The 27,540-nt window shown below is 45.8% G+C and overlaps 1 protein-coding gene across 2 annotated transcripts; it reads right to left on the bottom strand.

The window, feature by feature from the left end:
• Nucleotides 1-47: 47 nt before the first annotated feature.
• LOC116968024 (galactose-3-O-sulfotransferase 2-like) lies at nucleotides 48-12,327 on the bottom strand. Of its 2 annotated transcripts, none has more exons than XM_033014656.1 (4): nucleotides 12,145-12,327; nucleotides 3,757-3,873; nucleotides 3,045-3,303; nucleotides 48-843 (listed from the first exon to the last, which is right to left on the bottom strand). In XM_033014656.1, the coding sequence occupies exons 2-4, from the start codon at nucleotides 3,861-3,863 to the stop codon at nucleotides 73-75; spliced, it is 1,137 nt and encodes a 378-aa protein (XP_032870547.1). In that variant the 5' UTR covers nucleotides 3,864-3,873; nucleotides 12,145-12,327; the 3' UTR covers nucleotides 48-72. The 2 variants fall into 2 exon arrangements, with proteins under 2 accessions (XP_032870547.1, XP_032870548.1); XM_033014657.1 differs by having other exon boundaries at nucleotides 3,045-3,297.
• Nucleotides 12,328-27,540: the final 15,213 nt, after the last annotated feature.

The following is a 27,540-nucleotide window of genomic DNA, read 5'->3' as shown; positions in this document are numbered from 1 at the left end:
TTGGTTCATGACTAAACACTAACACCTTTCTACACGCTGGCTGGAGTCACCTTGCTGAGGTGCAAGGGTTGTCTACCCCTGCTTTCTCTTTAGATGATTGAGATACGTGCCCTCTGGGAGAACCATCCTGCTGCACATTTCCTTGGTTTGTCCGGTCAAGTTGCCTTTCAGGAGATAACCAGTGATCTTGGCCCAGCCATAGTCGGGTGATTTGATGTAATTGGAGCTCTTGCTTTTGGCCACTGGAGTGCTGCTTTGCAGACAGATATCTTGGATTTTCTGGCTAAGATGGCGGAGATGCTTGACGTCTCTCTCCATCCTGTCCACCCCGTACCGTTCCACCCGTTGCCAGAAGGACGTGTTGAAGTGGCGGTAGAGATGCCAGTCCAGGGCGTTCCAGCGCTGGAGGGTGGAGAGAAGATCAGGGGGGAGTGAGCTTCTGGTCGAGGGGTCACGGGCGTTGAGCTGGAAGGACACCATGTCCTCCATGTCCCAACACAGAGCCTCCCGCAACAAGACCAGCGACTGGTCAAAGTACTCGGCCAGCAAGACCAGATGGAAGGTAGAGTCGAACTCCTTGAGGGTTTGGTCAACGTGAGGTCCTTCAGCCCCTGCCTCCGCGTCCCCACCAAGATCGAACCACAACACGTTATGGGCGAGGTGGTTGTTGCTCCCTTGCAGTTTGAACTCCTTGTCCAGCTTCCTCACAAACTCAGTCAGGGTCTTCACGGCACGAAAGGCCGGCACATCATTGTGACAGTAGATAAACGCCGACTCTGCCACGCTGTCTGGGTTCCGCAGGATGGTGAAGACGAAAGAGTCGTTGCCCGTCACCTTCTTCACCTGTGGATGGGGAGAGAAAGACCAACATCAGATCCCACTCTCACTCCCGTCCACTGATAGATACACACGACGATATCTGTACACCAACGTGTATATATACTACAATATCACTGTGTACTAACGTGTATATATACTACAATATCACTATGTACTAACGTGTATATATACTACAATATCACTCCACTAATGTGTATATATACTACAATATCACTGTGTACTAACGTGTATATATACCACAATATCACTGTACACCAACATGTATATATACTACAATATCACTGTCAGAGAGACACAGAGTGATACAATGTGGAAACAGGCCCTTCGGCCCAACTTGTCCACACCGGCCAACAAAGTCCCAGCTTCACTAGTCCCACTTGCCTGCGCTTGGTCCATATCCCTCCAAACCTGTCCTATCCATGTACCTGTCTAACTGTTTCTTAAGCGTTGGGATAGTCCCAGCCTCAACTACCTCCTCTGGCAGCTCGTTCCATACACCCATCACTCTTTGTGAGAAAAGGTTACCTCTCAGATTCCTATTAAATCTTTTGCCCTTCTCCTTGAACCTATGTTCTCTGGTCCTTGATTCCCCTACTCGGGTTAAGAGACTCTTTGCATCTACCCTATGTATTCCTCTCATGACCTCGATAAGATGACCCCTTATCCCCCTGCGCTCCATGGAATAGAGACCCAGCCTGCTCAACCTCTCCCTATAGCTCACACCCTCTAGTCCTGGCAACATCCTCGCAAATCTTCTCTGAATCCTTTCAAGCTTGACAATATCTTTCCTATAACATGATGCCCTGAACTGAACACAATACTCTAAATGCGGTCTCACCAACGTCTTATACAACTGCAACATGACCTCTCAACGTCTATACTCAATATACTCCGACTGATGCTATGAGGAGGCCACAGTTTAAGAATAAGGGGTAAGCCATTTAGAACCGAGATGACGAAAACCTTTTCACTCAGAGAGTTGTGAATCTGTGAAATTCTCTGCCTCAGAAGGCAATGGAGGCCGATTCTCTGGATGCTTTCAAGAGAGAGTTAGATAGAGCTCTTAAAGATAGAGGAATCAAGGGATATGGAGAGAAGGTGGGAACGGGGTATTGATTGTGGATGATCAACCATGATCACAGTGAATGGCAATGCTAGCCGAATGGCCTACTCCTGCACCTATTGTCTATTGATGCAATGTGCCACCCTATCTACCTGTGATTCCAACTTCAAGGAACCATGCACCTGTACTCCTAGATCCCTCTGCTCTACAACACTACCCAGAGCCCTAACATTCACTGTGTAGGTCCTGCCCATGTTAAACTTCCCAAAGTGCAACACCTCACATTTCTCTGCATTAAATTCCATCAACCATTCCTCAGCCCACCTGCCCAACCGATCCAGATCCTGCTGCAATCTTTCACAACCATCTTCATTATCTGCAAAACAACTAACGTTTGTATCATCAGCAAACTTGCTAATCTTGCGTTGTATGTTCTCATCCAAATCATTGATGTAGATGACAAACAGTAACGGGCCCAGCACCGAACCCTGAGGCACATCACTGGTCACAGGCCTCCAGTCCGAGAAGCAACCTTCTACCATCACCCTCTGCTTCCTTACATGGAGCCAATTTGCTATCCATTCAACTATCTGTCCTTGGATCCCATGCGATCCAACCTTCCAGAGCAGCCTCGTATGTCATCATGTTTATATACTCCAATATCACTGTGTAGGAAGGAACTGCAGATGCTGGTTTAAACCGAAGGTAGACACTAAAAGCTGGAGTAACTCAGTGGGACAGGCAGCATCTCTGGAGAGAAGGAATGGGTCATTGGTAGAAATGAGATACTCCCAGACAGAAAAGGAGGCTTTGGTTCAAGTTTCAGGTCGAGACCCTTCTTCAGACTAGTCAGGGGAAAGGGAAACGAGAGATATAGATGATGATGTAGAGCGATATAGAACAATGAATAAAAGATATGCGAAAACGCATTACCACAGAAGGCTGTGGAGGCCAAGTCAATGGATATTTTCTAAGACAGAGATAGATAGATTCTTGATTAGTACGGGTGTCAGGAGTTATGGGGAGAAGGCAGGAGAATGGGTTAGGAGAGAGGGATAGATCAGCTATGACTGAATGGCGGAGTAGACTTGATGAGCTGAATGGCCTCATCCTGCTCCTATCCCTTATGAGATGGAGCTACCTCAGGCAGATTGAAGCGCATGTGGTTACAGATGATGTTGTATTCCTTGCCCGGGTTCTTTGCAAAGCCTTTAACAAAGGTGGCGCTGAAGAGATTCGGGTAGCCCAGGTGATTATCGGGAGGCAGAGCGAAGGTGAGATTCTTGGCATCTCCGTAGCGGTACAGGAGGTTCAGCACAGTGCTGCTTGCCGATTTGTGGGTCTTCATAAATGCCACGTGTTTCCTGGGCGTGCAGGGAACTTCCCGAGAGAACCTGTACCTGTTCACAAACCAGAGGTCAGGTCACAGCCAACAGCACAGTTTCACACAAGTCTGATCGGAGGAACAGCGTCTCATATTTCACCCGATAGACAAAAAAAGCTGGAGTAACTCATCGGGTCAGGCAGCATCTGTGGAGAATATGGATAGGTGATGTTTCACAGAGTGCTGGAGTAACTCAGCGGGTCAGGCAGCATCTGTGGAGAACATGGATAGGTGACGTTTCACAGAGTGCTGGAGTAACTCAGCGGGTCAGGCAGCATCTCTGGAAAGAAGGAATGGGTGACATTTTGGGTCTACAACAATAAACTAAAGTCAGTGGACATTGGACATGTTGGTTAGCAAGGATTAGTTGGGCCGAAGGGCCTGTGTGTGTGCGCTGCATGGCGCTATGACAATCAAGGCTAAGGAGAGAGGGTGACAGAGGGAGGTTGTAGTCCAGGGTTAGACTTACCCATTGACTGTAGAGAAGTAGACCAACCTAGCAACGAAGGTCAGACAGCTGGCCACCACCAGCATCAGGAACATCTTCCCAGTTCGTCCTTTCCAATGACTGAACATTCCCGCTTACCTGAACAACAGGGAAACACTGTTAGGATTCACCCACACCGACCTCACAGTTAGAATACGGACACAGGCCCTTCGGCCCGCCCTGTCCATGTTCACCCCACTTAAACCTTCAGTCTGAAGAAGGGTCTCGACTCAAAACATCTCCCAGGTCCAGAGGTTTACAAGAATGATTCCAGGAATGAGTGGGTTAACATTTGATGAGCGTTTGACAGCACTGGGCCTGTACTCGCTGGAGTTTAGAAGGATGAGAGGACACCTCATTGAAACGTACAGACTAATGAAAGGCATCGATAGAGTGGATGTGGAGAGGATGTTTCCACTGGTGGGAGAGTCTAGGACCAGAGGTCACAGCTTCAGAATTAAAGGGCGCTCTTTTAGAAAGGAGGTGAGGAGGAATTTCTTTAGTCAGAGGGTGGTGAATCTGTGGAACTCATTGCCAAGTTAGTGGATATTTTTAACGCAGAGATGGACAAATTTTTGATTAGAACGGATGTCAAGGGTTATGGGGAGAAGGAAGGAAAATGGGATTAGGAGGCAGAGATCAGCCATGATTGAATGGCGGAGTAGTCTTGATGGGCCGAATGGCCTTATTCTACTATAACTTGTGGATCAGTCTGAAGATGGGTCCTGACCCAAAATGTCACCTATCCATGTTCCCCAGAGATGCTGCCTGACCACTGAGTTATTCCAGCACTCTGTGAAACGCCACCTATCCATGTTCTCCACAGATGCTGTTCAAAAGGGAACTGCAGTTGCTGGAATATCGAAGGTACACAAAATTGCTGGGGAAACTCAGCGGGTGCAGCAGCATCTATGGAGCGAAGGAAATAGGCGACGTTTCGGGCCGAAACCCTTCTTCAGACTGATGGGGGGTGGGGGGGGGGAAAGAAAGAAGGAAAAGGGGAGGAGGAGGAGGAGCCCGAGGGCGGGCGGATGGGAGGGTGGGAGGAGACAGCTAGAGGGTTAAGGAAGGGGAGGAGACAGCAAGGGCTAGCCAAATTGGGAGAATTCAATGTTAATGCCATAAGGACGCAAGGTCCCCAGACGGAATATGAGGTGCTGTTCCTCCAATTTCCGCTGTTGCTCACTCTGGCAATGGAGGAGACCCAGGACAGAGAGGTCGGATTGGGAATGGGAGGGGGAGTTGAAGTGCTGAGCCACCGGGAGGTCAGGTAGGTTATTGCGGACTGAGCGGATGTGTTCGGCGAAACGATCGCCCAACCTACGCTTGGTCTCACAGATGCTGCCTGACCCGCTGAGTTACTCCAGCACTCTGTGAAACGTCACCTATCCATGTTCTCCACAGATGCTGCCTGACCCACTGAGTTACTCCAGCACTCTGTGAAGCGTCACCTATCCATGTTCTCCACAGATGCTGCCTGACCCGCTGAGTTACTCCGGCACTCTGTGAAACATCACCTATCCATGTTCTCCACAGATGCAGCCTGACCCGCTGAGTTACTCCAACACTCTGTGAAACGTCACCTATCCATGTTCTCCACAGATGCAGCCTGACTCACTCAGTTACTCCAGCACTCTGTGTATGTCTACTTGTTTTGCTGGGAACGTAACTGGCACTATTGTATTGGCTTGGTGCCCGTGGCCACTAGGTGTGGGTGTAATAATAACATCATCAAGGAGTAGAATAAAAATCTGTGCATCTCTTTGTAATGTGGAATCTGTCAGATGAGTACATTATCTGAGTACATAATCTGAGTGGGAGTGGTGGCGCCTAACGGCAGCGGCTCGACTACAGTCGTCTGTCTTTAATTTATTTTTGTCTTGTTAAATGTATGTCTTGAGTTCGTTTTTATTTTATTTTTTTAGCTGTGTATATGTGGGGAGTGGTGGGGGAAACCGTTTTAAATCTCTTCCCTGTGCGGGGCCGACTATTCCCTGTCGGGTCTCGGATGGCGTTGGGCCTAACATCGTGGAGCCGGCGGCGACCTCCGGCCGGGACTAACCTGAGGGCTCCAGTTGCAGAGCCTGAGGAACTGAGATCGCGGAGCTGGCCAACTTCGGAGCGGGAAGAGCTGTGGTGGCGTGCGGCTGCGACCCGACTTTGGAGTTCGGAGGCACTGGCCGCAGACCCGGTGGACAGGAACATCGGGAGCTCGCAGGTCCCTGGTGGGAGACCGCTTTTCCGAGCTCCGCAACGGCGACTTCTCCCGCTGGAACCGCGGGTTTAAAGGACATGGAGCCGGGGCCTAACATCGCCCGGCGTGGCTTAAACGGCCTCAGGACTTACCATCGCCCACCGGGGGCTTTAACATCGGAGCCCCAGTTCGCCTCGACACTGCAGTTGGACTACTGAACCTCGGGAGAAGGGACAAAGGGAAGAGATAAAGACTTTGCCTTCCTTCACAGTGAGGAGATGTTGGAGACTCACTGTGATGGATGTGTATGTAAACTGTGTTAAGTGTGGGTCTTGGATTGTTTTGTAATGTAAAAAACTGTAGAAATGATATTTCGTTCAAACCTAGGTTTGAATGACAATAAATAGCATTCTATTTTACTTCGGAGTCACGTGAGTGACTACGTGAAGGAGCCCGCCACGACGCATGCGTGTCATATCGCTTTCACGCTTGCGAAACGTCAGGCGGGGTGGAGCGTTCCCCCGCAGCGGTATGTTTGAAACCGCGACCTGCAGGTAAGTGATTTACTCTGCGGTAGTTTTTGTCCCCGCGCTGTTTTTACACGGGGGGGGAAGCTGGACAAAATAGTGTCCACAAGTGCTCCGATTTTTGGTCCCGCGCCGGACGGGAAACTATTCAAATGGGGCCGTCGACTTTTTGACAAGTCGAAAACGGCAGGAGACGGGGTGGAACGACGTTCCCCCGTAGCGACAATTTAAACCTGGACCTGCAGGTAAGAGCTGCGGTCTTTTTGTGTTTTCCCATGCTGATTACAGGTGGAGAAACCAACGGGCTGCGACAAAGCTGGTGGGCTAGCAGCGGCCAGTAGCACTTGAATCACCTATAATGGGATCAGCTGTGCCCGATGTCGCCTCCGCATCGGCCAGATCCACGCGGCCGGGCGGAAAGGCTAGACACAAAAACAAACAAGGTCGTGGACTCAGAGGAGTCCGACTTTGAACAACCGCGGGCGGCCAGCGACCGAGAGCGCTGGAGCCGGATGGAGCGGTGTATGGAGCATTTGCTCCAACGTGACAGACTCCGGGAGATGGAGTCGGGTCACTGTGGGCCCTATGATAAACCCACAGCAGTACCTCTTGAAGGGCTGCACAGTGCTTCTACCTCATCAGAGGGGAGCACTGCGGGTCAGTTCTGGGCTGACCTGGAAGAGGGGTCCGCAGAAGGAAAGACAAGTGTGCAAGGGGTGCAGGAACGAGAGAACCTACTGGACTAATAAAAGGGACTCCAACAAAAACCCACTACAGCCAAAGACAGCACCCCTACGTACCCACCAGCAGAACTGGTGAAAGCTCGAAGGCCCGGTACACAAAACATGAGTCTTTTTTAGGCCATGGCCCAGGCCGGCCTTCTTGGAAGATGCGGGGACCTCCAACGCCAACCAAATCCAGACATCAGCGCAACAACAGCAGCGAAGAACCTACAAAAAGAAGTAAACCTGCCACTGGTAACTATGGAGGTAGGTGGGTCTGGTTCCCTACAAAATACAGGGAGCATAGAGGTTGGGGGGAGATTACACTCTTTTCTGAATGCATGGAGCATGTTAACAACCGATACTTACATCTTAAGCAGTATCCAGGGATATACAATAGAGTTTATACACAAGTACAGCCCTCCAGTTCAACATATACCGAACCGAATGTTCGTGCTTTCTGATAAAGAAAAATCAAAAGCGCAAGCTGAACTGGAGCGGCTTTACGTAAAAGGTGTAATTGAGAAAACTCAACACGACCCATTAGAATTTGTGTCCAATATATTTACCAAAAACAAAAAAGATGGTGGTTGTCGCATCATCATAGATCTGACAAAATGGAAACCTTTGTTACTGCTAAACAATTAATTTCCAAAGGTTACTTCATGGCCAGCATCGATTTAAAAGATGCTTACTATTCAGTGCCTATACGAGGTGACCACAGATGTTACTTAAAATTCAACTGGATGGGACAAATCTGGCAGTATAAAGCACTGCCAAATGGATTATCATCAGCCCCAGGCTGTTCACAACATTTTGAAACCAGCCCTAGCATTTCTACGGAAACGTAAACACATGGTCATGGCATATTTAAATGACATACTCATTGTGGGCAAAACTTTGGAATTGGCCAAACAAACTGTAACAGCCACAAAACAGTTATTTGAAAAACTGGGATTTATTATCCATCCAGTTAAATCTAAACTAACGCCTTCCACTACTATGGACTATTTGGGGTTCACCATTGACTCAGTTCACATGTCGGTGACTCTGCCTAAGGGAAAGGCTAGAGATTTAATAGAGGCTTGCAATAACCTCATTGACATCAGCAAACCATCCATCAGATTGGTAGCAAAAGTAATTGGCAAAATGGTGGCTGCCTTTCCAGCCACACAACTTGGACCTCTACATTACCAAAACTTACAGAGAGCAAAAATACAAGCACTCTAAATTAATGCAGGTCACTTTGACAGACCTATGAAACTACCAATCAAGCTAAAATGGAACTAAAATGGTGGATAGATAACATCTGGCTTTGTTCCAATCCAATCATTGTCAGTAACCCTTCCATGGTACTACAAACTGATGCCAGTGCACTTGGGTGGGGAGCCACCAATACCATCACCAGCTGTGGAGGTAGATGGACTGCTCAGGAGGCATCATTATTACTCACACTGGGCATAAACTACCTGGAAATGTTGGGTGCATTCCATGGCCTAAAGTCATATTGTACTGGGTCATATCACCAGCATGTTAGACTACAGATAGACAATACCACCGTGGTAGCATACATTAACCACATGGATGGAAACAAATCGACATCATGTGACAATCTGGCTAATACAATTTGGCAATGGTGTATCCAGAGAGATATTTGGATATCAGCCACTTACCTACCAGGAAGACTAAATTTAGTGGCAGACACCAGGTCACGCAAATTTAATGAAAACACCGAATGGATGTTGAATAAAAAAGTATTTGCTGATATTACAGCAAAATATGGAACACCAGATATCGATTTATTCGCATCCAGACTTAACCACCAGATATCAAATTATGTTTCATGGGAACCAGACTCTGGGGCACCGGCGACAGATGCATTTTCGCTGCATTGGGGGGGAAATAGTTTATTTACGCATTCCCTCCTTTCTGCCTCATCAGTCGGGTATTAAGGAAAATACAACAAGACTCTGCATCTGGTATTTTGGTAGTACCCGATTGGCCTACTCAACCATGGTTCCCAGTGGTATTAAACATGGTATTAGAACCATGTACCTGTATCACCATCCCACATAGACCAGATTTATTGCTACATCCCGTAACAAGGGATAGCCACCCATGCCATAAACATTTGAACTTATTAATTTGTAGAGTTTTAAAAACACCTCTACTACAACTGGGACTGACGGACCGAACAGTGAACATGATCTCGGCGGCCCAAAGACAGTCAACCAAAAAACAGTATCTGGTCTATATCAGGAAGTGGGCGATGCACTGCCATAAAAACAACATCACCTACAGAGACATGAACATCCCGTCTGTTCTGGAATATCTGGCAGGCCTCCACTATGATGAGGGGCTCAGTTACAGTGCCATCAACTGCGCCAGAAGTGCCTTATCGACTTACCTATGGCAGGGGACAGAGCATTACTCTGTTGGGACTCACCCACTGGTAACAAAACTTATGAGGGGAATTTTTAATACTAATCCCCCAAGAACCAGGTACTCCCAAATATGGGATGTAAGTATTGTCCTGAAGATGCTCAGGAATTGGTCTCCAGCAACAGCTCTGTCCCTACACAGACTGACATTAAAAACAGTCATGCTAATGGCATTGGTCACGGCACAGAGGGTACAGTCACTGCATAAACTTAGACTGGACAACATGACTTCCTCACCTGACAATATTACGTTTCATATCTATGAGTTAGTAAGCAGAACAGACAGGGATCAGCAGGACTCAATATACAATTTAGGTCATACCCAACAGATGACAGTCTGTGTATAGTAAGACATCTCGTTATACATGGAGAAAACGAAAATCCTAAGAGGCAATGAGAAGGCACTTTTTGGTCAGCCACAAGCAACCACACAAAAGAGTGACGGTCCAGACCATCTCAAGATGGCTGAAACAGTTGCTACCACAGGCTGGGGTGGATACTAATATTTTTAAATCTCATTCCACCAGGGCTGCAGCTACATCGGCAGCGATGCAGTTGGATGTCCCAATGGACCAAATCCTCAAGGCAGCAGGATGGTCAGGGGAAAAAACAATCCAATTATTTTACAATAAACCAGTAATGAAACCTGGAACGTTTGCAGAAACAATTTTAAGTTCTGTAAATTAATTTAAACCCATAAAAAGGGGTTATAAATTTGTGTTAATAAATTTTATGATTTCAATGCCGAATTCATGTCCAAATTATGTTAACACAATTCCTCCTACAGTCATCAAGGCAGACGTGATGCATAGACTCGTTTCCACGGCATGAAATCACAGAGCTTTAAAATCTTCACTTAGTCACTCACGTGACTCCGAAGTAAAATAGTAAGATTAAACGAGAACTTACCAGTTTGAAGTTTGATCTGTATTTTATGAGGAGTTACGATGAGGGATTACGTGCCCTCCGCTCCCACCCTTGATCATATACTTAACTGGTATCTCTTCTCTAATCTTACTATGTTTAGTCATTACAGTTATCTGTGATTTCACACCGCTGCTTTGAAGAATGACACGCATGCGTCGTGGCGGGCTTCTTCACATAATCCCTCATCGTAACTCCTCATAAAATACAGATCAAACTTCAAACTGGTAAGTTCTCGTTTAATTTTACTATTTTACTTCGGAGTCACGTGAGTGACTACGTGAAGATTTTAAAGCTCTGTGATTTCATGCCGTGGAAACGAGTCTATTCTAATAACCTGACATTATCTCGCCTCAAAGGTACACAAACTTGCTGGAGGAACTCAGCGGGTGCAGCAGCATCTATGGAGCGAAGGAAATAGGCGACGTTTCGGGCCGAAACCCTTCTTCAGACTGATGGGGGGTGGGGAAAGAAAGAAGGAAAAAGGGAGGAGGAGGAGCCCGAGGGCGGGCGGATAGGAGGGTGGGAGGAGACAGCTAGAGGGTGAAGGAAGGGGAGGGGACAGCACAGGCTAGCCAAATTGGGGGAACTCAATGTTGATGCCATAAGGGCGCAAGGACCCCAGACGGAATATGAGGTGCTGTTCCTCCAATTTCCGCTGTTGCTCACTCTGGCAATGGAGGAGACCCAGGACAGAGAGGTCGGATTGGGAATGGGAGGGGGAGTTGAAGTGCTGAGCCACCGGGAGGTCAAGTAGGTTAAGGCGGACTGAGCGGAGGTGTTCGGCGAAACGGTCGCCCAACCTACGCTTGGTCTCACCATTATCTCGCCTCATCCTCCTGCATTCCAAGGAGCAGAGTCCCAACCGGGTCAACCAGTTTCTGAACCTCAGGTCCTCGAGTCCTGCAACATCCACATGAACATTCTCTGCACCCTCCCCACCCTGTTACATTGCTGTATGTTGTGATTTAAAGACATAGTGTGGAAACGGGCCCTTCGGCACACCGGCTCTGTGCCGACTGTTGATCACTAGTTCTATGTTATCCCATTTCCTCATCCACTCCCTGCACACGAGGGGGACAATTAACTTACAAACCCGCACGTCTTTGTGATGTGGGAGGAAAACAGAGGGCGGCACGGTGGCGCAGCGGGTAGAGCTCCCTCTCTACCTCTCCCTCTCTCTCTCTTTCCCCCTCTCCCTATTTCCCTCTCTTCTGTCCCCACCCTCACTCCAACAGACTTGAGTGGCTGCACCTTATTCTGTGTTGAGTGGAGCTTTTGGCCTTGACTTGTCTATTGAACACATGGAGAGAATACTCAATCGATACGACCAACCGGCAGGGTACAATACAGTGCCTGATGTAGATTCACAAACAACCACATCTAGTCGCTTGCTGCTTTAGGAGTTTGTGAAACATGAGTCACAGAGTCACACTGCATGGAAACAGGCCCTTCGGCTCACTGTGTCCATGCCAGCCAGGCCAGCGATCCCCGCACACTAACACTATCCTACACACACTAGGGATAATTTTTACATTTACCGAGCCAGTTTACCGACATACCTGTAGGTCTTTGGACCTCAGCAAGGTGTCTGCTGAATCAGTTAATCCGTTCCCTTGATCAGGTGAGACGAAAGCTTGAAGCTCGGAGCTGGAGACCGGTGTGTGAATGAGCAGTGACTGCGTGTGTGAGCTTCTAGGAAGTGGGTGCTGTCGACTGTAGCAGTGGGAAGGTGGGAGGCTACAGAGCTATCTACCTGTGTCATCACCTGTTGGTTTCCTTCTAAATGCCTGACGGGCAAAGGAGTAAGGACAAACAAGGCTTTCATGACAGGGAGGGAGTCGAGATTGGTGGTGGTGGGGTCACATCTGGTGGGCAAGGGGTAACAACTAGCCCCCCAAACAGTGGTGGGTGTATGGAACGAGCTGCCAGAGGAGGGAGTTGTGGCAGGGACTATCACAATGTTCATCATTTTCCTTCTTTCTCTCTCCCTCTCTTCCTCCCTCCCCACTCCCTTCCCCCCTCTCTCCCTCTCTCTCTCTCTCCCTCTATCTGTGTCCCCCTCTCCCACTCTCTCCATCCCTCCCTCTCTCTGTCTCCCTCCATCTCTCCTCTCCCTCTCTCCCTCCCTCCCTCTCTCTCTGTCTCTCCCTCCTCCCTCTTGTGACCCCACCATCTCCCTTCAGATGTGAGTGGCAGCACCATATTCTGTGTTGACTGGAACTTTTGCCCTTGATTTGTCTTGATATATATTAATGATTTGAATGAAAGGATTAACGGTCACATTAGCAAATTTGCAGATGACACAAAGCTGGGTGGCAGTGTGAACTGTGAGGAGGATGCTATGAGAATGCAGGGTGACTTGGACAGGTTGGGTGAGTGGGCGGATGCATGGCAGATGCAGTTTAATGTGGATAAATGTGAGGTTATCCACTTTGGTAGCAAAAACGGAGGTGGGAGATTGCAACCTTCACATGGTCCGCCCTGTTTCGACAAGTGCAATCAACCTGGTGTGCACAATCAAATAGAACAAGTTGTCCTACAACTTTAGGCTGTGCACTCCATATGCAAGAAGAAGAAGAAGCAGCAAAAACAGGAAGGAAGATTATTATCTGCAAGGTGTTGTTGGGAAAAGGGGAAGTACAACGGGATGAATAGACAATGGGTGCAGGAGTAGGCCATTCGGCCCTTCGTGCCAGCACTGCCATTCAATGTGATCATGGCTGATCATCCACAATCAGTATCTCGTTACTGAGTTACTCCAGCAGAGTGCTGGAGTAACTCAGCGAGTCAGGCAGCATCTGTGGAGAAAGTGGATAGGTGACGTTTCACAGAGTGCTGGAGTAACTCAGCGGGTCAGGCAGTATCTGTGGAGAACATGGATAGGTGACGTTTCACAGAGTGCTGGAGTAACTCAGCGGGTCAGGCAGTATCTGTGGAGAACATGGATAGGTGACGTTTCACAGAGTGCTGGAGTAACTCAGTGGGTCAGGCAGCATCTGTGGAGAACATGGATAGGTTGACATTTCGGATGGGGACAGTCAGAATGCCGCAGGCTTGTGGAAATGCAAGGAAGTAGAAACAATTGATTCAAAACACTAAGTGCGAGGCAAAGTGGATAGGTGAAAAGAATTTCGGCCCGAAACGTTGCCTATCTCCTTCACTCCATAGATGCTGCTGCACCCGCATTTGCACCAGCATTTTTGTGTACCTTAGGTAGTAGACTCGATGGGCCAAATGGCCTAATTCTGCTCCTATGACTTATGAAAGGTTGAGAGGGATATGGGCAAAATGTGGGCAAGTGGGAGTGCCGGTCACTCCCTCTTCTCCCCTCTCCCATCGAGGTACAGAAGTGTGTTTGTCCTTTTGTCCGAGTGTCTTTTTGATGTTGTTACCTACGAGAGGAGGTAGTTGAGGCAGGGACAATAATAGCATTTAATAGACACTTGGACAGGTACATGGATAGGACAGGGTGTGGAGGGATATGGGCCAAACGCAGGCTGGTGGGACTAGTGTAGATGGGACATGTTGGTTGGTTTGGGCAACTTGGGCTGAAGTTTGATATACTTTTTTTTTTATTATCACAATATGTCACATCTATGTGTTTTCTTTTCAAGGACAATCGCAGAGGGGAACTACCAAGGAAGTCTATATTATAAATGCTCCCAAAATAACCAGAGTCCTGAGGTATGAATGCACCATAATAAATAAGGTCATCAAAATAGGTAGAAATGTATGACGACAATCAAAAGAAAATGGGAGGAATCACACTATGCAGTTGGAATATAAGGGGTATTAATGAACCTATTAAAAGGGGCAAGATACTAGCTCAGTTGAAATCATACAACACGGATATTTCGTTTCTACAGGAAACGCATCTTAAACATCAAGATCAGACGAGACTGAGGGCGAACTGGATAGGCCAAACATTTCACTCTTCATTTACTTCCAAATCTAGAGGTACCGCTATCATTATTCGTAAAGGAATTCCATTTAAATCAAAGAATATTATTTCAGATAAGGAAGGGAGATACCTTATAGTAGCAGGAGAGATCAATAATACGCCAATTACGTTGGTAAACATATATGCGCCCAATTTTGATAATCCTCAATTTTTTAATAAAATTCTGAATATAATTGCAGAATGTACTTATCAAAATGTCATAATTGGAGGAGACTTTAACTGTGTTTTAGACCCTTATCTAGATAAATCGATGCAAAAACAAAAAGGTAATAGGAAATCTAAAACCAGTGAACTTTTACATACATATATGGAAAACACAAATATAGTAGATGTGTGGAGGATTGCAAACCCGACGGGAAGGGATTATTCGTTTTATTCAACGGTGCATAAAACATACTCACGGATAGACTATTTTCTTGTGGATACAAAATTAATTCCGCACACTATGAACCCTAAATACCACACTAATGCGATCTCAGACCACTCCCCGCTAACTTTTGTTTTAAAACTAGAAGGAATGTCTATGAATAAATCGTTCTGGAGGTTTAACCCGCAAATTTTAAAAGACCCACAAGGGAGTATATATCTAAAAAAACAGATGGACCTATTTTTTGAGATAAATGATACACCAGATATATCCCCCACGCTATTATGGGAATCCTTCAAAGCATTTATTAGAGGAGTCATTATTTCATTTCAAGCTTATCAAAATAAAAAGAATAAGAATGAACAAAGACATTTAGAAGAACAAATAAAACAATTAGATACAGATAATGCTAAAGATCCAACTATGGATAAACATAATAAAATCCTATTATTGAAATTCAAGCTAAATAAATTACTGTCAGAGAAAGTTATAACATTATTTCAAATTACAAAACAAGAACACTTCGAATTCGGGGATAAACCCCACAAACTTTTAGCACGCCAACTGAAAAAACGGGAAAAAGAGAATGCAATATTAAAGATTAAATCAGATAGAGGGGAATTATTAACATTACCCAAGGATATCAATAAAAGATTTGCTCAATTTTACCAGAATCTATACACATCTAAAACGTTAATAGACAATAATAAAATTTCAGAATTTCTAGATAACTGTAACCTACCACAATTAGAACTGAGGGAACAAGAGGAACTGGGAGCACAAATTACTTCTAAGGAGATAGAAGACACAATAAAAACACTAAAGAATGGAAAAACACCAGGACCAGATGGATTCAGTAATGAATTTTATAAATCTTTTTATGACATAGTTACTCCACGATTACAGAAAATGTATACATATGCTTTTGAGGAGCAAAGCTTACCTGAAACACTAGCAGAATCAACGATCATATTAATACTTAAAAAAGATAAAAATATAGAAGAACCAGGTTCATATAGAGCTATTGCTTTGTTAAATACGGATCAAAAAATAATAGCGAAAACACTAGCCAGTAGACTAAGCAGGTATGTTAGTAGATTAATAAATGAGGATCAAACAGGATTTATACCTAAGAGACATTCATTCAATAACTTGAGACGTTTGCTTAACATAATGCACTCACATAAATCTCACGACCAAGAGTTAGCTATCATCTCACTGGATGCAGAAAAAGCGTTTGATCAAGTAGAATGGGATTATATGATTAAAGTATTGCAAAAATTCCAATTGGGAGAGAACTTCATTGCATGGATAAAACTATTATATAACAAACCTACGGCTAGAATACTAACTAATAATATATTATCCCCGAAATTTGAACTATCAAGGGGCAATAGACAAGGTTGTTCATTATCTCCGCTGTTATTTGCTTTGGTAATTGAACCCCTTGCTGAAAAAATAAGAACACACCTGGATATTTACGGTTATAATACAAAATATTCAAATAACAAAATATCCCTATATGCCGATGATGTACTACTGTACATCACAAAACCACAAATTAGTATACCGAATATATTAAATTTAATTGAGGACTTTGGATCCTTTTCAGGATATAGAATAAATTGGAACAAAAGTGAAATTATGTCGATAAAACCAAAAGACTCAACACATCTCAGGAAATTCCCCTTTAAAATAGCTACAGAAAAATTCAAATATTTGGGAATTGAAATTACTAGAAATTACCAGGATATGTTTAAAGCCAATTATAATCCCCTACTTAAGAAATTAAATAATTTGATTAAATTCTGGAAAACACTTCCGATGTCCTTAATAGGCAGAATAAACGCTATAAAAATGATTTTCTTACCACAAATTCTATACCTATTTCAATCAATACCTATATATCTCCCAAAAAAGTTTTTCAAAAAATTGGACTCAGACATTACAAATTTCATATGGGATTATAAACCCCATAGAATACAAAGAACACACCTTAATAAACGAAAAGAGTGGGGGGGTCTAGCGCTCCCTAACTTTATGTATTATAATTGGGCAGTAAATATTAAAAATATGATTCACCTGCTGGACAATTCTGCCCAGCAGGCGGACTGGATTGTAATGGAAAAAGGGGATTGCTCCCCGAGTAATATAGGAGCGATTATCCTCTCACCAATAAATCTGAATAATAAAAATTATAATAAAAACCCAATTATACATAGCACAATTAGAACATGGAAACAAATAAAACAGAATCTAAAATTAAGAAACCTATCTCTCTCAATACCAATAGCCAATAACCCATCGTTTAAACCATCAATCATAGACAAATCATTTATACATTGGGAAAGAATGGGAATCAAAACGCTCGAAGATCTGTATGAAGTGGGAAAATTACTATCATTTCAACAACTACAACTGAAATATAATTTGAAAAATAACCAATATTTTAAATATCTTCAAATTTGTGATTATTTGAAAAAATACACAAAAGACTATCATAATATGCCTTCCGACTTACTGGATGAAGCAATGAAGACAAAGGCGGAATCAGCTAACTTAATATCGTACTTATATAATATCATTTTAAACATAGAAATACCCACAACAGATGGAATTAGAAGAGACTGGGAACAAGAATTAGCTATAAAAATTTCAAAAGAGAGCTGGGATAAACATTTACTACAGGTGCATAAATGCTCGATCAATGTACGACATACGCTTATCCAATTCAAAACATTACATAGACTATATTATTCAAAAACTAAATTAAATAAAATCTTTCCCAATGTTTCACCAATCTGTGATAAATGTCTGTGTCAAGAAGCTACCATAGCGCATTCTTTTATTTTTTGTACAAAAATCCAAAAATTCTGGCATGGAATATTTGATATTTTTTCAAAATTAATTAAAATAAAACTGGTACCAAAACCAGAATGGATCATTTTTGGGATATCGGAAGATATCCCTGAATTAAATGTGTATCAGAAGAATTTACTCAATTACGGGCTAATAATGGGAAAAAAGCTCATACTTAAATTCTGGAAAAATGCGCCCACACCAACAATAAAAATGTGGATATCAAATATGTTTGAAACATTACATCTGGAAGAGATGAGATTCCTCTTAGCAGATAAAGCAAACCAATTCCAAAAGACGTGGTCTACGTTTATGGACCTATTACAAGCATGAGGTGCAATAGTAATTTTAAATAAATAAATAAATAAATAAATGGTATCAGGACCTGGCATTGGGTGATAAAACAACAAAAACAGACTTGGTTGGTAGTCTTTCTGCGGAGTTTAATGTTATAATAGAGCGATTGTCCTTACTTTCTTTTTCTTTCTTTTCTAGGGTCTACTTTCTTACTTTACTTCCTTCTCTAACTTCTTTTCTAAGGGGCTTTCTTTTCCCAACACTCTTCTGCACTTCACAACTCTTGCGCACCTTCTTTACTTTCCTTACTTCTATCTTTTTCTTAAAGCTTTAAAAAAAAAAAAAATGAAGCGGTACAAAAAATGTATTAAAATATATGTGTTGTGTATTATTGCAATTTACCGTACTTCTAATAAAAATAAAAAAAAAAAAAATAAAAAAAAAAAATAAAAAAAAACTTGGGCTGAAGGGCTTGTTTCCACGCTGTGTGACTGTGGCCATGGGAACCCCAGTGAGTGATAGGTAGATTCAGGTGGGAAGGGGTTAATTGGCAGATGGGTCAGGTGTGAGGATAAGGTGGAGAGGTGCACGTTGTGGTTTAGTTGGTAACAGAGGACACAGATGACTGCAGAGAAGACTAAAGTGTACAGATAACAGCCTAGCATGCTTGACCTCCCCAGCGCCCTCAATAAGGCTCTTTCCCAGGAGCGGGGCAGTGTGGGAGCGGCGACTGCCATTGCTGGCGCCGTCACGACCCTGGACAGCCCGGGCCAGTGCGGGCGGCAATAACGGGAGAAACTGCAGCAAACACTCCGTACTTTGCTCACCCGTAAACACACTTGCAGACTGCTCGCCATCAATCCGTCTCCTTCCATTTCTCACCCAAATTCGCAAGTGGGGGTTGATTGGCGCTGGTTTTTCATATGGTTCATGGTGTCCACTGTTCAACGTGACCTCTGTCCAATAGAGACTCACAGCACGATGGGATAGTGAGCATCGGATGCGAGCCGGACCGATAAACCTATCACTTCAATAAACTGAGAAAATGTAGAGCCGATGCCTCAAAGTGCCAGAGACCCTGTTTCTATCCTGACCACAGGTGCTGTCTCCGTGGAGTTTGCACGTTCTCCCCATGACCTGCATGGGTTTTAGAAACAGAGAAACATGGAAAATAGGTGCACGAGGAGGCCATTTGGCAATAAAGTTTCCTGCCATATATATGGTGTGTGAGTCAGTGAGTGTAAGTGTGTGTATGTGTAAGTGTGTGTATGTGTTTGTGAGTGTGTGTGAGTATGAGTGTGTGTGTGTGTGAGAGTATGTGTGTATGTGTGATGGTGAGTGTATGTGTTGTCTAGTTAAATGTAGTGTTGGTGTTTTTTAATATTGGTTTTAAATGTGTATATGTGGGGGGCAGGGGGGGGGGAGGGGGAAACTGTTTAAAATCTCTTCCCTGTCCGGGAGACCCGACCTTTTCCCTGTCGGGTCTCCGTTGTCGTTGGGGCCTAGCACCGTGGAGCGGCCTCCAACCTGAACGACCCGGGGGCTCGGGAAACTGCGGAACTGCGGACTAATCACCATCGTGGGGCTGGCCGGCCTCGGAACGTGGGGAGCGGTGGTGACTCCCTCGCTGCTGCGACTCGACTCCTGGGGCTCGGAGGCTCCAGCAACGCAGCCGCAGGTCCGGTGGACTGGGACATCGGGAGCTCGCGGGTCCGGGGAGAGAGACCGCTTCCCGGAGCTCCCGCAACGCGACTTCTCCAGCCCGTGTCGCGAGGTTGGAACGACCCGGAGCGGGGTCGTACATCACCTGGCGTGGCCTCGTGGCCGTGGGACATTCCAGCGCCCGCCGGGGGCTCCAACTTTGTGACATTTGGACCGGGAGCGGGGCCGTAAATCGCCCGGCACGGCCTAAAATGGCCGTGGGACTTATCATCGCCCGCCTGGGGCTTGGACATCGGGAGAGACATGGAGAACAGGGGAGAGAAAAGACTTTGCCTTCCATCACAGTGGGTCCACTGTGATGGATGTTTGTGTGAACTAAATTGTGTGTATGTCTAGGAATTGTCTTTGTTTGTATGGCTGTGGAAACGGAATTTCGTTTGAGCCTCACTGAGGCTCAAATGACAATAAATTGTATTGTGTGTATTGTGAGTGTATGTGTAAGTGTGAATGTGTGTGTATGTGTTTGGGAGTGTATATGTAAGTGTGAATGTGTGTATGTGTTTGTGAGTGTGTATGTGTGTGTGAGTGAGTGTGTGTGAGAGTGTGGGAGTGTGTGTGTATGTGATGGTGAGTGTGTGTGTGTATGTGTGAGTGCATGTGTAAGTGTGAATGTGTGTGTATGTGAGTGTGTGTGTATGTGTGATGGTGAGTGTGTGAGTGGTCTCAGTGACTGAGCTGCCAGCCCAAGAATCCATTCGGCCCACAATGTCCATACTAGCCCTCTGGAAACCAGTCCCTTCGGCCCACAACACAATGATAACGCTCCAGAACCCTGGCCCACTGTCCAGCAATATTGGAATTGGTGGAGAGGTGGAATATTACGTTGGGGGACCAGCCCTCCCGTGTGAAGCTGGGACCCAACGGGTCCCACTTAGTGTAATCATTAATTATTCCTCTTATGCGGGTGTCAGCACTGCTCCCTTTTTTCCTTTTTCCCATTTTCTTGCTCAAGCAATGTTTGTGTCAATTGAATATATATATCCGGATTGGAGTTGGGCACCATTCAGGTAACTGTCTACCTGTGATATCCAACACAATGTGTACCATATAGGACACACAGAGAGAGGTGAATCTCTGGAACTCCCTGCCACAGAAGGTAGTTGAGGCCAGTTAATTGGCTATATTTAAGAGGGAGTTAGATGTGGCCCTTGTGGCAAAAGGGATCAGGGGGTATGGAGAGAAGGCAGGTACAGGATACTGAGTTGGATGATCAGCCATGATCATATTGAATGGTGGTGCAGGCTCAAAGGGCCGAATGGCCTACTCCTGCACCTATTTCCTATGTTTCTATGTTTACCTATTCCTTCCTGTGTATTGGGACACATTTCGAGGTTGGCAGTGGTGATTGAAGAGGTGGAAAGGATGGCTGAAGGTTCAGCTGTGGTTGAGAGGGGGAACATAAAACAGATAGCCACTTGCCTATCAGGTTTCCCAGTCCACATGGTAGCTCTCTAATCCCCCACCTGGCCCGTTATACTGAGTCCTGAAGTACCCTATAAAAGGAACCACAGTTATTATGGGGTTTCCTGGCCTGCAATAAGTGATCCTACAAACTTCCCTCCACCACCGCTGACCCAACTTTGTACTTTTCACACATTGGATTCTGTCTTCATTAGTGCATTTACCACATAGTGTTTCTACACCAGGATATGCCAGATGGTCCCATCTCCAAGACACAATGCCTCGTGTAAATTACACATCAGTCCGACGTCTTGAGCTGTTCCGATACAGATCAGTATCCCCATCCACAATCAACAACTTTGCTTTGCAGAACATCATTTATCTGTAAAACACCGTCACCCCGGAGATGCTGTACCTGGGGGGCCTGGGGGGCCTGGGTGGAGGGGGGGGGGGGGGGGTTCTGGTCAGGTAGCCAACTTTCTCATTCCCAAATAAGGGACAGAATGCCAAAATATAGGACAAATTCCCGAAGGCAATCCATTGAGCGACTCAGACGTGGCTGGGTGAATGATGAGTTGGCCCGGGTGCTGGACTGTACACTAAGCCCAGCCGGCGGGCCAGCTAAGCGGTTTTGGCCCAGGTGCCGGGGGCAAAGTCCAGCACCCCATCCAACTCATGAACCAATGATCGGCCATGAGAAGGAGGGGCGGTGGTGTCGGCGGTAATCGAAGGTCGGACAGCTGGCCGGGCTGCCGACCGACCGACGGGGCCACGGGTGAGGTGCTGCTGCTGCACTCCATGGGCTGCACTACATCGGGACGGGTGAGGCGGGGCTGGACGCGGCGCTCTGACACGACAGTCGCCTCGACCAGAGTAGTAGCAGTCAAATATGGGATAAGGGCGGTCCCGTACGGGACAAACCAATTTAGCCCAAATACGGGATGCACCTGCTAATGACAGTTTTCAACCCTAGTGGCCGCCCTGGGGGTCCGGGCCTGGGATGGGCCAGCAGAGGCAGTGAGGGAGGGAGAGGAGGTGGGTGTTGACCTCCACTGGGTTCTGAGGCAGAGAATTCCACAGATTCACAACTCTGGGTGGAAAAGTTTTTCCTAATCTCAGTCCTAAATGGCCTACCCCTTATTCTTAAACTGTGTAACCACTGGTTCTAGAGAACAGGAGAACATAGATAGGTGACGTTTCACAGAGTCCTGGAGTAACTCAGCAGGTCAGGCAACATTTCTGGAGAGAAAGAATGGGTGACGTTTCGGGTCGAGACCTTTCTTGAGACTGCTGTTTTGAACAAAATGCTCTGAACTAAAGATTAGTTTAGAATTAGGGCGAGGTCCTGCACAAACTGGAGGAACAGCATCTCATATTTCGCGTGGACAGTTTACATCCCAGCAGTATGAACATTGACTTCTCTAACTTCAAGTAACCCTTGCTTTCCCACTCTCTCCATCCCCTCCCCTTCCCATCTCTTCCACCAGTCTTACTGTCTCCGACTACATTTTATCTCTGTTTGCTTTGTTGTTACCTTCTCCCAATGATCCATTCTACATGGTCCTTGATCTCCATTCCCTTTGTCCTGTTTTCACGTCTTACACTTCCTAATCTATGTACCTCCCTCTCCCGTCATCAGTCTGAAGAAGGCTCTCAACCCCGAAACGTCACCCATTCCTTCTCTCCAGAGATGCTGCCTGTCCCGCTGAGTTACTCCAGCATTTTGTGCCTATCTTTAGTTTAAAGTAATCTTTATTATCCCTAGAGTGTACACATGCATAAAAGTCACTGGCTTCTAATAACATCATGTTAGATTATCACTGAGTCACAAGAATGGAGTCAGATACTATCCCTGTGAGATTATAGATTTGTTTATTATTGTCACGTGTATCGAGGTAAAATGTAAATTATTTTTGTTGCGTGATATCCAATCAGCGGAAAGACTATACATGATTACAATCGAGCCGTCCACACAGTACAGATACAGGATAAAGGGAATAATGTTTAGTGCAAGATAAAGGCCAGTAATGTCCAATTAAAGATAGTCCGAGGGTCTCCAGTGAGTTAGATGGAGGTCAGGACTGCTCCCTAGTTGGTGAGAGGACGGTTCAGTTGCCTGATAGCAGCCGGGAAGTAATTGTCCCTGAATCTTCCAGCGATCACCCCGTACACTAACACTGTCCTACACACACTAGGGACAATTTACACTTATACCAAGCCAATTAACCTACTAACCTGAACGTCTTTTGAGGATCGAACCCGGGTCTCTGGTGCTGTGAGGCAGCAACTCTACCCACTGTGCCACCATGCCGCTGGAGTTTGGAAAGATGAGCGGGCACCTCATTGAAACTTACCAAGTAGTGAAAGGCCTGGATAGAGTGGATGTGGAGAGGATGTTTCCACTAGTGGTAGAGTCTAGGACCAGAGGTCACACTCAGAATTAAAGGATGTTCCTTTAAAAAGAAGAAGCCTAGGGCTTGTGTTGACTGGGCTTGTATTCGCTGGAATATAGAAGGATGAGGATATCTCATAGAAAAATATAAAATTTGTAGAGGATTTGGACAGGGTAGATGCAGGAAAAATTTTCCCGATGCTGGGGGAGTCCGGAACCAGGGGTCACAGTTTAAGAATAAGGGGTAAGACATTTAGGACAGAGAGAAACATTTTCACCCAGAGAGTTGTGAATCTGTGGAATTCTCTGCCACAGAAGGCAGTGGAGGCCAATTCACTGGATGTTTTCAAGAGAGTTGGATTTAGCTCTTTGGGCTAAAGGAATCAGGGGATATGGGTAGAAAACAGGAACGGGGTACTGATTCTGGATGATCATCCATGATCATATTGAATGGCGGTGCTGTCTAGAAGGGCCACATGGCCTACTCCAATACAATACAATACAATACAAATTTATTGTCATTTGAGCCTCAGTGAGACTCAAACGAAATTTCGTTTACACAGCCATACAAACAAAGACAATGTCCTACAGACATACACACAATTAAATTCACACAAACATCCATCACAGTGGACCCACTGTGATGGAAGGCAAAGTCTTTTCTCTCCCCTGTTCGCCATGTCTCTCCCGATGTCCAAGCCCCAGGCGGGTGATGATAAGTCCCACGGCCATTTTAGGCCGCGCAGGGCGATTTACGGCCCCGCTCCCGGTCTGAAGTACAAGGTTGGAGCCCCCACGGGCGATGGTGAGTCCCACGGCCATGAAGCCGCGCCGCGCGATGTATGACCCCGCTCCGGGTCGTTCCAACCCCGCGACAAGGGCTGGAGAAGTCGCGTTGCGGGAGCTCCGGGAAGCGGTCTCTCTCTCCCCCCGGACCCGCGAGCTCCCGATGTCCCAGTCCACCGGACGTACGGCTGCGTTGCTGGAGCCTCCGAGCCCCAGGAGTCGAGTCGCAGCAGCGAGTCACCACCGCTCCCCACGTTCCGAGGCCGGCCAGCCCCACGATGGTGATTGTCCGCAGCTCCGCATTCTCCCGAGCCCCCGGGTCGTTCAGGCTGGAGGCCGCTCCACGGTGCTAGGCCCCAACGACAACGGAGACCCGACAGGGAAAAAGTCGGGTCTCCCGGACAGGGAAGAGATTTAAACGGTTTCCCCCTCCCGCCCCCCACATATACACATTTAAAACCAGTATTAAAAAACACCAAACACTACATTCAACTAGACAAAAAATTAAAAAAGACAGACAGGCTGTAGGGGCCGCTGCAACGGGTGAGTCGCGCCGTCCACCTGCACCTATCTCCTATAGATATCTCCTGCACCTATTTTCTATGTTTCTATGATATAGATCATGTACAGGCTGAGGAGATCAGTTTAACCTGACGTCATGTCCGGCACGGACATTGTGGGCCGAAGGGCCTGGTCCTGTGCTGTACTATTCTACGCTCCCTCAAGCACCATTGGTTCATGACTAAACACTAACACCTTTCTACACGCTGGCTGGAGTCACCTTGCTGAGGTGCAAGGGTTGTCTACCCCTGCTTTCTCTGTAGAGATTGAGATACGTGCCCTCTGGGAGAACCATCTTGATGCACATTTCCTTGGTTTGTCCGGTCAAGTTGCCTTTCAGGAGATATCCAGTGATCTTGGCATTGCCATAGTCGGGTGATTTGATGTAATTGGAGCTCTTGCTTTTGGCCACTGGAGTGCTGCTTTGCAGACAGATATCTTGGATCTTCTGGCGAAGATGGCGAAGATGCTTAACATCTCTCAGACCTTGTCGAAGGCTCTTGGGTTCCAGTGGATATTACACACCATATCAACCACAGTCCTCGGGGATGATGGAAAGAATAAATGTGGAAATAAAAGCTACTTTGGCCACAGTATGCCATCAAAATAGGTTATTGTGGCCAGGCGACATGCCCATAGTGATGTATGCCCTGAGAAATCAGAAAAATAGAAACACAGGCCTCACGAGATGTTGATGGGGCGACCGATGACAACAGGAACCCAACCCCCGATGACTCCTGAGAAAGTAGCCCTGGTATGGAATGATGAAATAGCCTTAAGCCTCAAGCCATTTGTGAAACAGTTGTTAAAATCTATGAGAAAGTTAAGCAATACAAGTCCCCCCGGCAGAAGGAAATATGCACCCTTTAACCAGGAGATCAGGGTTGTGTGTGAGCAAAGAACAAAGAAAGAACCATAATTGGTGCTGCTAACAACACAAACAGCAGGGAAAGTAAAATAAAAACCTGATTGGCTACATGCCACCAGATGTAAACTGCATCACACAGACGGAACCCTTGAGGAGATGGAAACGCAAGTGCCCTACATTTTTATAATGATAAGACGATGATTAAAAAATATCCAAATGTAGACATGTTCTTTATTAACTATCTACATGAATATGTTAACATTATATGGCATCATAGAGGATATGAGGGTGAAGAGAGGCATCTAGATCGTTACAAGAAACAGAATGAAGGTCAAAGTTGGAGCATGAAATTCAACAAACATCTTTCACACAGAACACAGTGAACTCGCAGCTGAAAGAAAAACATGCTTCCTTATCTAATTAGGATGTTGGGTTTGTGCCCATACCCCTACGCAAGCTGAAGAAGGGATCCCTTTGCGAGCTCAAGGACGGGTTCCAACCAAATTATATTCTGACACGTATGCCTCCATTTTTGCAACTGATTAATGAGAGAAAATATTAATATCCTTGCTTACTTAATTTTGATTGGAATACAACAAGGTAATGAAAGGGTGTTTGGATGTGACAATTGGCATCTCAACGTCTCAACCCCGAAACGTCACCCATTCCTTCTCTCCAGAGATGCTGCCTGTCCCGCTGAGTTACTCCAGCATTTTGTGCCTATCTTTAGTTTAAAGTAATCTTTATTAACCCTAGAGTGTACGCATGCATAAAAGTCACTGGCTTCTAATAACGTCATGTTAGATTATCACTGAATCACAAGAATGGAGTCAGATACTATCCCTGTGAGATTATAGATTTATTTATTATTGTCACGTGTATCGAGGTACAATGTAAATTATTTTTGTTGCGTGATATCCAATCAGCGCAAAGACTATACATGATTACAATCGAGCCGTCCACACAGTACAGATACAGGATGAAGGGAATAACGTTTAGTGCAAGATAAAGTCTAGTAATGTCCAATTAAAGATAGTCCGAGGGTCTCCAATGAGGTAGATGGGAGGTCAGGACTGCTCTCTAGTTGGTGAGAGGATGGTTCAGTTGCCTGATAACAGCCGGGAAGAAACTGTACCTGAATCTGGAGGTGTGTGTTTTCACACTTCTGTACCTCTTGCCCGATGGGAGAGAGGAGAAACATAGAAACATAGAAAATAGGTGCAGGAGTAGGCCATACGGCCCTTCGAGCCTGCACCGCCATTCAATGTGATCATGGCTGATCATCCCCAATCAGTACCCCGTTCCTGCCTTCTTCTCATATCCCCTGACTCTGCTATTTTTAAGAAACCTATCTAGCTCTCTCTTGAAAGCATCCAGAGAACCTGCCTCCACCGCCCTCTGAGGCAGAGAATTCCACACTCATCACTGTCTGTGAGAAAAAGTGTTTCCTCGTCTCCGTTCTAAATGGCTTACTCCTTATTCTTAAACTGTGGCCCCTGGTTCTGGACTCCCCCAACATCGGGAACATGTTTCCTGCCTCTAGTGTGTCCAAGCCCTTAACAATCTTATATGTTACAATGAGATGCCCTCTCATCCTTCTAAACTCCAGAGTGTACAAGCCCAGCCGCTCCATTATCTCAGCATATGACAGTCCCGCCATCCCGGGAATTAACCTTGTAAACCTACGCTGCACTCCCTCAATCGCAAGAATGTCTTTCCTCAAATTAGGGGACCAAAACTG

The sequence above is a fragment of the Amblyraja radiata genome, chromosome 43, assembly GCF_010909765.2.
Source record: "Amblyraja radiata isolate CabotCenter1 chromosome 43, sAmbRad1.1.pri, whole genome shotgun sequence".
Classification (NCBI taxonomy): domain Eukaryota; kingdom Metazoa; phylum Chordata; class Chondrichthyes; order Rajiformes; family Rajidae; genus Amblyraja; species Amblyraja radiata.
Note: the sequence above shows the minus strand (reverse complement) of the source record. Positions and strands in the feature narration are given on the sequence as shown.